At 42.7% G+C, this 12,822-nt stretch overlaps 1 protein-coding gene across 2 annotated transcripts in view; it reads left to right on the plus strand.

Moving 5' to 3' along the window:
* Positions 1-3,265: 3,265 nt before the first annotated feature.
* ITGA2 (integrin subunit alpha 2) overlaps positions 3,266-12,822 on the plus strand; it is a 106,492-nt gene continuing 96,935 nt past the window's right edge. Inside the window, exon 1 of one of the 2 annotated variants that reach the window (XM_017533197.2) lies at positions 3,266-3,488. In XM_017533197.2, the coding sequence (XP_017388686.1) occupies positions 3,425-3,488 (64 nt within the window). In that variant the 5' untranslated portion in view covers positions 3,266-3,424. The remainder of the gene's footprint in view (positions 3,489-12,822) is intronic. The other variant, XM_017533198.2, reaches the window with a different exon arrangement.

A 12,822-nucleotide genomic window follows, 5' to 3' on the forward strand; every position in this document is an offset into this window, starting at 1 on the left:
AAATAAAGGTTATTTGGGGAAAACAAAAACAAAAAAATTAGAGGAAACTGGAGCCAAGAAAGACGAGAGATTAGTTTTCAATGAAGAAGATAGGGAAGGCTGGGCTTATAATATGAAATTTGACTGGAGTCTTTAAGCAGAAGTTTGAAACAATGGAAGGAAAAAGAAAAGTCATTCTAAGCAGAACAACAACTAAGAAATTGGCAACGATGAATGGGAAAGGCAGGCCAGCGAATGGGTGAGTCTGGCCTAAAAATAGTGTGCGAGAGGGAAAGATAGGCACAGGGCCTGCAGAGGTGAGCGGGGCCCAATCGTGACTTTGATTTAAATACTGGGGTACTTTGAATGTCCTGAAGACATCCAATTATTTTCAGCCAATCAGTCCTGCATTTTAGGATAAGTGTGACAAGAGGTATAAAAGATGAACTGGAACAGGAGAGGAGGAAGCACAGAGAGATCATTTGGGAAATTGTCATCGTGGTGAAAGATCAAAAGGGTTTGAACTAAAGAGAGTCGCAGTGGAACAGGAAATAGGAGATGGCACAGAAAACCCTAGCAGGGGGTAAAGACAGAATTGGTATAGGGTGTTGGCAGGGGGCTAGCGGTGCACCTGGGAATAAAGCAGGAAACACTGGGGAAACCCATCTGAGCCATCTCCCCAGCAAAGCTCTGTCTTGAGCTAAGGAAAAGAAAACAAGGGAAAGGCCGTACCTCACCCCTGAGTGCTTTTCAGAGTTGGGTCTCTGTGTGTCTCAAGATCCTTTCAAGTGGCCAGGGAAGTCAAAGCCATTTTCATAACAATGCTGAGACACTATTGTCTTTTTCATTGTGTTGACATTTGCCCTGATGGTGCGAGAACAAGGATGGGGACTGGTCGTCATTGTAATCTTCATCGCTGGGCACTCACAGGAAGAGAAAGGGAGAGGGACAGGGAGAGGCCCTCAGGTCAATGAATTTCAATGCCATGGAATAGGAAAACCCATTGATATGGTTTCAGATTCACATTGCAACTTTAAGAAACTACCACTGGTTGAGTTTTGGTGTAGTATCAGAGAATTATCCAGAATTACCTCCTCTCTTTCTAAGTCCATATTTGTACAACACGAGATGAATCAATATAATTTCACCAAAACTACATGCCACAACAGATGGAATGCAGAGGATGATCTGATAATCCAAATGTCTGTTTTTAAGCCAGATATTTAAAGAATTAGTAAAAATGTAAAGAAATGCCATTCTTCTCCTGGATTCTTTTCACTTGGAAAATATGGTTATTTTTCATAAAATATATATTACTTATGTTCACATGTAATAGACCTTTTGTTAAAGGATTTACTGAGTAAAAGTCTCTTGAGACCAAAGAGTTTGAGAAGCCCCAGCTTAACCTTCCATATTTCCTGCTCTGAATGCGGTATCCCTCACAACTGCACCTAGGCAGGAGGGCACCTTGGAAGGGGCTCTCAAACTGCTTTATCTCAAACTCTTTATCCTCTTAAAATAAATGTGATGCAGGAGTTTGTTGTTTGTTTCTTAAAATTTTTGCCTGGCTCTGGAAAGTTGTAGCTCCTGATTTATCTGCACTTCATGCCAGTGTAAGGTTAATTTGTCCAGTTCTGAGAACAAAAACCAAGAAGGATGCATGTTACTTCCCCCCACCCCCAGAGATAAAGCACAAATTTCTGTCTCACATTAAAGGAACTGTCCTGCCTCCCAAACCCGGTCTGTTCCAAACACTTACTCACATTTCAGTGAGTCAGAAGGAAACAGACAGATATTCATCTCCCTGAAACCTGGCTCACTTCCTTCAAAAAGTCTGTGAGGAGCGTCAAAGTTGTGTCAGGGGTTAGTGAGCGGCCACCTAAAAGCTCTCGGTGATAGCTGGAGTTTTAGTAAGCAGGTGACTCCTGCAGACAGGTCAGAAAAAAAATGCCTTAGGTGTTTGTCAAGGTGAGTCAGTAAATGACAGATAAGAAAACAGGAAAGAGCCTGAGGCTATATAATTTGGGTTCAAAGGTTTTAGTCATAACCCGTCAGCAGCAACATCTGATCCATACCAATTTAACAGTTTAATAATGAGACACTTCAGCCCCACCTATGGTAAAGAGAAGCGCTTGATTTTTATGAATTATTAAGTCCTTCCCACCTTGAGCCACTTTGCTTCCTAGAGGCAGTATCTCAGGCATCCCACTCTGCTCATAGTAGCATTCCATGAAGATCTGGAACGATGACAGTAATGATGATTATTAGACTCATAACTCCTTAAGCTTGATTTATGAAAACATTTTGTTCCTTCACAAAAGTAGTCACTGGAAGAATTCTGGTTTCGGCAATGTGCTGGGAAATTTGTGGCTGAACTTAGGGATAAAACATAAGATTTAGAGAAGAAAAATGAATTTCCTATTTCTTAGGTTTTTAAGTAAAAATCTTGGATATAGAATGTTCTCTTTCCAGATGTGAGGCTGAAATAATGGAAGAAAATGGTCACAGTCTACATCACGGTGTACTATAGGGAGGGAGAGTCACAGTGCATGTATGGGCTCTCAGCCTTCTCTCTGGCCTTGAAGTAAGTCTCCCGAACTCCGTCATTAAATTAGCTCTTTAATATCTCCGAGGAGAGGAAGTAATGATGATTTCTCTCTCTCTCTCTCTCTCTCTCTCTCTCTCTCTCTCACACACACACACACACACACACACACACACACACACACACACACACACGCACGCAGCTCTTGCAGCAGGTATTGCTTAAATATCACCTCGGATAATCATGACCTGTGAGCAGATCTTCTTTCCTGATGAGTTAGTTTCTAACCTGGTCATTCTAAGCTTATTTTTGTCCCTTTCTCCACCCACTTAGGAAAGAGAGAAAGCCACGCACCGCGCAGCCCCTAGGCACTGTGGTTTAGGGCTGGTGCCCTCGGCGCCCGCTGCCAGGAGCCAGGCGCTGCCGAGGGCTGCGGCGGGGCCGTGTCCTCCCGGGGACTGGGGCATCTCCTGCGGGCTGGCGACAGGCTGCGGGGGCGGGCACTCGCCCGTCGGAGGTGCCCACCCGTCCCGTCCAGAGCAGGAAAGCCTGCCAGGGCGCCATCCCCATCCCCACCGCCTCCAGGCTGGCGGGGCTGGGCCGCTGTACCGGAGCCAAGGTGCGGTGCCCCGGGCGTGGACTAGCAGAGGTGCAGCCCGCGGGGCCGGGTGGGGCGGGGCGCGGCGGGGGCAGATCCGGTGTTTGCAGAATCGGGAGGGGCGGGCCGGGGCGGGCCCTCCGAGCTGCCGGAGCTGCCCAGCAACTTTTCCTTGCTCTCACCGGGCGGGCGGGGGAGAGAGGCCCTCCCGACAGCTTCTAGAGTGTGCAGGCTCTCCTATCCTTCCATCAAGGGTATCCTCCGCAAACCCAGCGAGGCTACGGTCCCCAGGCAGACCAGGGATGGGGCCAGGACGGACAGGGGCCGCGCCGCTGCGGCTGCGGCTGGTGTTAGCGCTCAGTCAAGGTAAGAGGGGAGTTCGTTCCGCAGCGGCTGCAGGAGGGACTCGCGCGGGTCCCGGGGGCGCGCGGGAGGGATTGGGAGCAAGCTCCGTGAGTGTCCCCTTGGATTCCACGTGGACTCGGGCCCCCAGCCATCAGGAGCCGCTTGGAAAGAGAGACTTCTTACTCCCCTTCGTGCTCTCCCAGTCCTTGCCCCTATTAGGCGTGTCTGGCCCTGTCTGTTAAGCACCCTCCAAAGTCATCTCGGTGAGTGCTTTGGTTTTAGGTATACACACACACACACACATGCACGCACACACTCAGGCATGGACAGTGTGGGGATCCGCGGCTGTCCTGGAGCCCGCGGGTCCTGCAGCCCAACTTCCCCTGGCTGGGACAGGTGCTGCGCCTGCCAGGGACCAGGGGAACCCGAAATCCAGTGCTGACGGCGGCCTGCAGCTCCCCAGCACAGTGCTTTGCAGAAGCCTATGAGCCCCAAAATGCTTATTTTTCAACCCAAGGATGTGAATAGTGCCTCTGTTTCTTACTTGAGGACGAAGCACTGTGTTTCTTCTCAGGGGGAACCTGGAATAAACCAAGCACCACTTAAGTACTTGGCAGAGGGGAATTTTTCCTTCCCTTCTGCCTTCCTCTTATTGTTGTAAGTCGACTATTCAACGAATGTAAACTTAGCCAGGAAAAGTTCTTTCCATTTGTGGATCCTAGATGCCGTAATGAGAGAATGAGCCGAGCAGCGGCTCTAACTGCACTGCTGTGGCGGTGGGGCCCGCCCACCTCCTGAGTTCTTTTACACTAAGAGGAGGAAATAAGGCTGCGGTGGGGAGTTTTTGTGGGACTACTGCGCACACGTGAGTACTTTTTTCTGACCATTAGGCAGAACTAGAGTGTGCTCAAATTTAAGTACGTTAGTTTACTTGGAGGGAGGAGTCACATTTGTATGTTATAGTTTGAACAGTGATCAAAACAAAACAAAAAAAAGTTGTCTCTGATTTTAAAGTGTGTGTGTGTGTGTGTGTGTGTGTGTGTGTGTGTGTGTTCTTTTTTTACAAAGGAGGTAAATGCTTCCTAAGCTGTCCTCCTTTGAGACTGGCATTGAGCCACTTGCTATTCTTTATTGTGGAGCAATGAATGAATCCTAATCCATGTCAACCTGGTGGCATTTTCTCCAGGTCAGAGACAAGAAAGAAATAGCGCCACTGTCCCCAGCCCCAGCAGACAATGGGCATCTTAGGTTTTCTCTCTCACCTGTATTGGGTGCTTCATAGATACTTTCCCCGGGAGCAACAAGAGTTGTTTTGCGGGACCACCAACCCTAATCTAGGGGTTTCAGGTAAAGTTGTACATCACATTGAAAATGAGCTAATAGAAATATAAACCCAAGCTTTTCATCCCTCTGTAATTAAAAGAAGCTATTGAAACATATTAAACAACAGTATTAAAAGAAGCTATGGAAACATAACGTCATTTTATCTTTGAGGTGTTGAGGCTTGTTCTTTAAACAGCAGTGAGCAACGCTTTAGTGGAATGTAGTGCTGCAAGGCATGAAGGTAGGAACAGAGACTTAACCTGGCATTAATAAGGACTCACCAGGGCAAGCAAGCAGAGATGATCTAAAATAACATCTGCAGCAGTTCTGTGTATTTATTCCCTCCTCCTGCTCCAGTGATTTGTATACTCAGGGAACAGGTTTTCTCTTAATTTCAGATCATCATAAGAAAACTCTGTCATTTGTGGTATCACTTGAGGTGCCTGGAGAAGCAGCATCATTCTTTGATACCATGAGTATCCCAGGTTAACATGAATAAGTGAAATCTCTAGCTCAACAGTATTTAAATTTTGTATGGCATTACCCTATCTGTATAACATTTCTCATTCACTGTCACTACTCACACATACAACTATTTAAAAATTATATGCATATACAATTGCATAATATGAACATATACAAAGGTTCAAATTTATAAGTTATGTGTGTGACAGAGCTTAATTATGATGACCTTAAATTAAGAGAAAACCTGTTCCTTGAGTATATAATTGTATATACATAACACACATGCATATACGTGTTAATATGCATAAAATACATGTGTGTTTACACATCCGACATCCTCTCCAGTGTGCATGCAAACCACTTTAGAAACATATCACCTTCAAATCTCATTTTAACACTTACATTCAATTTGCTTTCCAGAAACCTTTTTACAGGTACTTAAGAAACTGTACTCATAGTTTAGCCCCATATTTATCACCTTTCATTGCTCATTTTTAAGGGCTTAATATCATGGAAATGGTAAATTGGCAGTTTGAGGATGAAAAAGACAGAACGTCAGATGCCTAGGTAATCTGTGAACTAAATATAGGCCCTTGGAGGAAAGCAAGTGTAATTTTCAAATGAAATATTTTCTTTAGTGTGTTCACAGGCCAAGGATATTCCTTCCAGACAGGTTCTAGATCACATCTTTTTTATCAGCCCTAAAACCCTGACCCAGCAGTCAGCCCTCTTCAGTGCACATCTTCAGATTCTCTCCCTCATGTAACTTCCCCTCAGTCTGTAAATATTCTAATTTTTCTCACTGTAAAAAAGTATTTCTTTCAATATTTAATTTCCTCCTGAAACACCCTGCACTTCAGGCCTCTGTTCTCTTCCTGGTTTTCTCCTTTCCTCCCTTCCTCTCCTTCACAGGCTCTTTTCTTGTTGTTGTTTGCAGAGTTTCATCCTGAATCCTCTTCTTCATTCTACAGAGTGTCTCTGGGCCCATTCCCTGCACAGGTCACTATCTCCAGCCAGACTCGCTTCCTGAGTTCCAGATCAGTATTTCCATCAGCCACCAAATTTCTCCAGCTAGATAGTCTGTAAATAAGCCAGATTCAACACTTCTGAAACTGAATTTAATTAGTGCCTTCCAAAATCTTCTCCTCTGTTGGCTACCATTGTTTAACGGCAGTATGATCATCACACAAACACGGAAGCCAGGAATTTGTCCCCATCTTTTGAACCTCGCAGCTACTCTCCAAGTTCTTTTGGTTCTCCTCCCTTCATGCAGCCCCTGCTACCCAGATAAGTCCCTCATCTTCTGTGTGTATGTAACTTTTAAACAGGGTTTTCTTTTATTTCTTATCCCTCCAACCTATTCTCTACATTTTCACCAGTGATATCTTTCTAAGACACTTACATGTATCCAATTACCACTTTGTTTCCAATGTTAGTGGCTCCTCAGCTCATGGAGGATAAAGTGCAAATTTCTTGGCATGTCATAAAAAGGTTTATTCTACCTGTCTAATCTTTCTTTACTGTACCCTTTCCTGAACACAAATACACATTCACACACATACCACATATGTGCCCACACATGTAAACACTCTAAAGCTGTCCATATACACCATTCTTTGTCATGACTACGTCTGATTATACCGTATTTAGTGTGAAAATATTTTCCAAATACTCCCTTTGCCTTCATTGCATTGTTGCTGTTGTCCCTTTTCAGTCGTCTTCTAGCATTATCCAAAGCTAGAAGAGACAATCCCAAGCAAAATTATAAAGTAGAGAAGTTTTACTTTTGCAACAAAAAGGAAAGCTTGAGTAACCTACGTTTGCTGGGTCCCACCCTAAACCACCTCTCTGCTCTCGCCCTCCGCCCCTTAATGGCCTTAGGCCGCTCCCTGACAAAGTAACTTCTCTCTCCCGTGGCTTAGCTATACCTGCCCAACCTCAACTAAGCGTTGCTCTCCTCATACTAGCTCCTGAGCCACTATGCAACTTATATTTATGGACTAGGGTTCAGGATTTAGTATTTACAATGACTCACATCTTTCTGATGTGCAGTCTGGTTTGGAAGTGGTTGCTTAAATATCATCACTGCCTCCCCCACTTCCCTAAAATTAAAATTCCAGTGTTACCCATACCACCTTGTGGGATGACCACCAAGAAGGTAGATTTCAACACCAAGAGACCGCATCTGTGAGCGGCTGTGTCAGGTAAATGAACTCTTTCCAAAGTGGATGATGACAGCTGCCTGTCTTCATGTGCTGACAGCCCTGGAGATATTAAAAGGGGGAAGCTTGTTAATGTAAAGAGATGAGCTTCTCATGATGGAATTTTAGGTATTCAGCAAAATGAAGACACATGTTCAGTCAGTGAGCATAAAGGTAAGAATTTCAGGAAGAATAGGGAAAATATTTGAGGCCAAAAGTGTCCAGGTATCACATAAATTCTGTCATTAAGGCCACAAGTTTTATTTATTTTTTATTTTTATTTACCTATTTTTCTGAGATGGAGTTTTGCTCTTGTTGCCCAGGCTGGAGTGCAATGGCACGATCTCAGCTCACTGCAACCTCTGCCTCCAGGGTTCAAACAATTGTCCTGCCTCAGCCTTCTGAGTAGCTGGGATTACAGACATGTGCCACCATACCTGGCTAATTTTTTGTATTTTTAGTAGAGATGGGGTTTCACCATCTTGGCCAGGCTGGTCTCAAACTCTTGATCTCAGGTAATCTGCCCACGTCAGCCTCCCAAAGTACTGGGATTATAGGCGTGAGCCATCGCACCTGGCCTAAAGCCACAAGCTTTAGTCTTGACTGACTACCAACCCTGCTCAGCTTGGGATATTACTAAAAGATTTAGCACAGCATAAAACAGGAGAAGCCATAGAAGATCGTCACTCTGACTGGCAAGTGAAAGAAATGGAAGGTGGGTGGGCTTAATTTTTTTCTAGTTGTTACCAGTGATTTACCAGGAGAACACACAGAAGAACGGCTCTCTACAGGGGAGAATCCTGGTATTGCAAATCATGAGACAATAGACTCTGTGTATGACAGTGATTCCCATGCCCCTTCATGTGATCCATAGAGGCTTTATTGATTTGGCTACAGTGAATTTCATAAGACTAATATTTGATCATATTCTTATAAGGTATCTACTTTACGTAAGGCTGTGTATTAGGTTCAAGGTAGAATCAGGGAAAACTTGAAACGTGGTCAAGAGAGGTTGGAGTTTATTTGGAAACAAATCCAAAGATGGGGAAAAGAAATTATCTCAGCCCTGAATCATTTCAGCCCTATGCCATCCTCCTTTCTAGCAGAAGTCCATTTATTGAGTTACCATCCTCTGCATAGGTAAAAATTGAGGTGAGGCTGAAGGGTGATTAGACTGGTCCCATGCATCTGGTGTGTCTGATTTAGCCATGGTCACATAATGCAAGATTGGCCAGCAAGATCTGCTGGGTGACTTACAGGAAACAAATTTTCATTCCTAAGAGATATTTGTTAAAGAAAATACTGTCAGGTTTATATGTGAAGTTTGGAGCAACTATAGCCATCTTGCAACTGTGATGTCAACTAGCTTAAGGATAAAGCCAGTATAATGTTAGCTTCGTGGAAAGAAATGGACTTTGATGTTGTCTTTGAACTTCTGAATTATTGGAATTTAAGACTATAGTATGTCTTGGTGTCTTTAAAATTTTCATATGATTTAAAACTTGGTTATGTCATTTTCTATAACTTAGAGGCCTGTAACATAAATTTCTATAGCATAATAGATGTCATGTGTTCACAACTGATGAGTGGTACAGATAACATGTTGAATTCAGAGGTTGGAGGGATATCATTGTGATGCATTGAAGCGTCGAGCCTCCTCAGACGTCCTTCTGCCATGAAGAAACTCAGAGATCCTGGAGTACAGTTTCTCCCTTTTAAAATGGATAAAAGTGATACTAGAAAAGAAACATAACTAGCAATAGGACTCATCTCCTAGTTCCTGGGGCAGATGTTTAGGTTGTTGAATAGGATACTGCTGCAATGAAAGCAGATGGTCGTTATGCCCAGAATGTGGTATTCAAGTTGTTCTCAGAGAGTGAAAGCTGAGTTGCAACCACCAGACTTTGAAGGGGCTTGTGAATCATGATATAGAGCAAAGGTTTTATACTGAGGACAATAGAAAGGTCTTGAAGGTCCTTGAGCAGGGGGCTGACATGATCAGATGAGGACAGTGCATTGGTTGGAAGCCAGGTGGAAGGCACCAAGACCATTTAGGGAAAAATATGTTTGAGTTTTAGTTTGGTAGACCAGTTGTGAGATGATGGTAAAAACGCAGATAGTGGCAGTAGGGAAAGAGAGTGCAGACTTTATTGGAAAGGCATTAAAGAAGAAGAATGAACAGGATTTGATGACTGATTTACTGTGGAGGTGGAGAGAGCGGGAGAAGACAAGGCTGATGCTCAGGTTTCTGATATGGACAAGTCAGTTAATGTTGTGCCATTCTCTGAGATAGGCAGTGCTGAAGGAGAGCAAGTTGGAGGAAAAAGATGATCAGTTCAGGTCAACAGGCTGAGTTTGATGTACACCTGGGTGTACATGCCTAGTTAACAAATAGTTATATGTAGTGGTGTTAGGAATAGGCAGGAAAGTAAGATGAGGATAGAGATTTGGGAGTCATTGGCACCTAGAGAATAATTGAAGACATGACATTAACAAGATGAGGCAGGCAAAGAATCTAAAAGATGGCTTTGGCCATGACTTAAGGAACTGCTTTAGAGGGTCAGGTGAGGAAGAGGAGATATGAAGGGAGAGAATAGGAACAGCTGGAGCAGTAGAAAGACAACTGGAAGGAGTGGGGTAGCACAGAAGTATTTGGAGAAGGGGGAGGTGGTGAATAGGGTTGACTTTTTCACAGAAGTCAAGCAAGTCTGTCAGCCTTAAAGGGCGGTCTCCATGGAGTGCAAAAACAAAGAGAAATCAGAACAGAGTGTAATGAGAAGTAAATGGAAGATGAGGAAACTTAGAGAGTGTCAGAAAGTTTCATATGATAGTAAGAGGGAGGGGAAAATAGCAAGAGAGAGAAGATGGGAGCAGCTGCCTTTAAACAAACAAACATGGGAAAGGCTTGCATAAAAATTATTATAAGGAGATTTTTTATGTCTGTTACTTACGGTGCTGCATGGTATACTCATTATGTTTTAAAATTGCATTGAGGTATCTGTATGTGGCAGAGATCCATTGCACAAAAAAAAACTGAGGGAACGGGAGGAGCTTTGATGACTATACAAAGGATATTATCAGAGACAAAGGAGGGGAAGAAAGTTAGATGTCCAGCATCAGTAATAGCTCTGGCAGAAAGGAGCCCCTGATTAAGGGCTAGGGGTGATCATGGGAAGGTAGGCAAAGTAGGCTCTAGACTACGAAATAGAGAGGATATTAGCTGATCAGAGAAAGGTGAAGTTGATCCAGGTATGCAAAGAGGTAAGAAAGCAGAGGTATGGAAAAACATATTTCCCATCCTCCAGTGAGGCTGCTTAGATTGATGAGCCCATTTTACACATTTTGGTTTCAAAGATACTTTTCACACTAATGTAGTTATGATTAATAAGCTGTTTTTAAGGCATGCAATATATAACATACCAATTCCAGTGGTAGAATTAGTATCAGTGCTTTAGTCAGATTTCCTGAAAAACAAACAAATTCTTTTAGAAATATAGATTTATGTCTCTCCAGTTAAGCTTTCAATTCCTTATTTCTATCTAGTTTAATAAAGATCCCCAAAATAATCTTTTTAGAAATAATTGTCTCATATATCACAGAGAAGTAGTGTTGGTTCTGAAAGATTTTGCTAGTAAAGTGTGAAAGCTTTTTGTCCTGTAACTTAGTGTTGTTTTCAAAGCATTTTAAAACATTTTCATTGAATCATAAATTAGAAAAGAAGTTGATGTCTATTCTTAATTTTGTTAGTCATAATTAAAGTGCTTATATTCAAGTGTTTTATCTAGTCTATGCCTGCTAACTCTTGAACACGTAATTTACATTTTATAACCAGTATAAACTTGAACTGCATATTTGGCTAATGTTTTCAGCTCCAGAGACTGTTGGGACAGTTAATGATTTTCAAATATATTTTACTTCCTTTGAGAGACTTGTCTGTTCTGTTGCCCAAATAGATAACAGAAACTTCGCAATTCTGTCAGCAAAGATTCCTGCATTATTATCTTGTTCTGAAAAGGTGACTGCAGCTCTTCCATTTGTTAAAGTGTCTAGAGGCAGTTTTTGCAACAGAAGCCACACATAACTCCCAATCACTGAAAGGCTTTCTGTATAAAAATGAGGTTAATGTTTAAACAGAGCAGTGGAAATAAAAGAGTGTTCCAAAAAAAAAAAAAAATGGAAATAAAAGAGTCACTGTATTGTCAGCATCGGAGATTACTTCATTGTGTTTTGAAAGGCATGAGCAAAGCTATTGCACTGATGGACGCCTCGAACATTGGCAGTTGTCATTCTCCCAGATTCATTTGAAGGTGGCCTTTGTTTGTCTTTGTGCAGGCCTGATCTCATTTCCATGGATACCATGTAGAAATGCAGACTGAACACAAGCTGGCTTCGGGTCAGTTCAGTCAGACAACTCTATTCCAGATTGTTTACCAGTTGTCTTCGGGTCCTTTAACCAATAGCTCCTTGGATGCTTGTTAGAATAGAGACCCCAAACCATCCTGGATTTTGTAACCTCTTCTAAACCATACTGTGAATGTTGGTGCATGAAAATAGATATTTCAAAATAATTGACTTAGTTTCTATGTACTTATCAACATTGTTCCCTGGGTGGTGGAGGGGAGGAAAAACTTAGCCTTGGAAATTAGAGCAGTTTTATGTGATCTTTATTATTCTTTCAGGATAAAAATGTAATGAATAACCTTAATGAGAAAATCTAATGCTACATTGAAAAATGATTAAAAATTTATGTAAGAAATGCCTTTATTATTATACAGTATTTAATTTTTGCCCCCCAAATAATCAGCTTAATATATTAGTGTCATTTTATTTTATTTTATTTTTGCCGTGGTTCAAGCAAGCTATCACCTTAGCTCTTTTTAAAAGTGAAGTCCCAGACCAAGTGTCATGGCTCATGCCTGTAAGCCCCACACTTTGGGAGGCCAAGGAGGCTCGCCTCAGCCTGGGAGGTTGAGGTCAAGAGTTGGCCAACAGGGTGAAACCCCATCTCTACTAAAAATACGAAAAAATTAGCCAGGCGTGGTAGCAAGTACCTGTAATCCCAGGTACTCGAGAGGCTGAGGCAGGAGAATTTCTTGAACCTGGAAGGTGGAGTTTGCAGTGAGCTGAGATCACACCACTGCACTTCAGCCTGGGTGACAAAGCCAGGCTCTGTCTCAAAANAAAAAAAAAAAAAAAAAAAAAAAAGAAAAAAGAAAAAGAAAAGAAAAGAAAAACAAAGTCCCATAAGTTCCTGCCTTTGTCCATGTCCTCTCTTTCTGGAATACTCTTTAGCCCCAACCTCCATTCTGTGCATTGCTTAAATCTTAATTTCACTGGGGTTCATGCACCCTGAGAAGCCTAGCAAT

The sequence above is a fragment of the Cebus imitator genome, unplaced genomic scaffold (genome assembly GCF_001604975.1).
Source record: "Cebus imitator isolate Cc_AM_T3 unplaced genomic scaffold, Cebus_imitator-1.0 Scaffold80, whole genome shotgun sequence".
Taxonomy (NCBI): Eukaryota; Metazoa; Chordata; class Mammalia; order Primates; family Cebidae; genus Cebus; species Cebus imitator.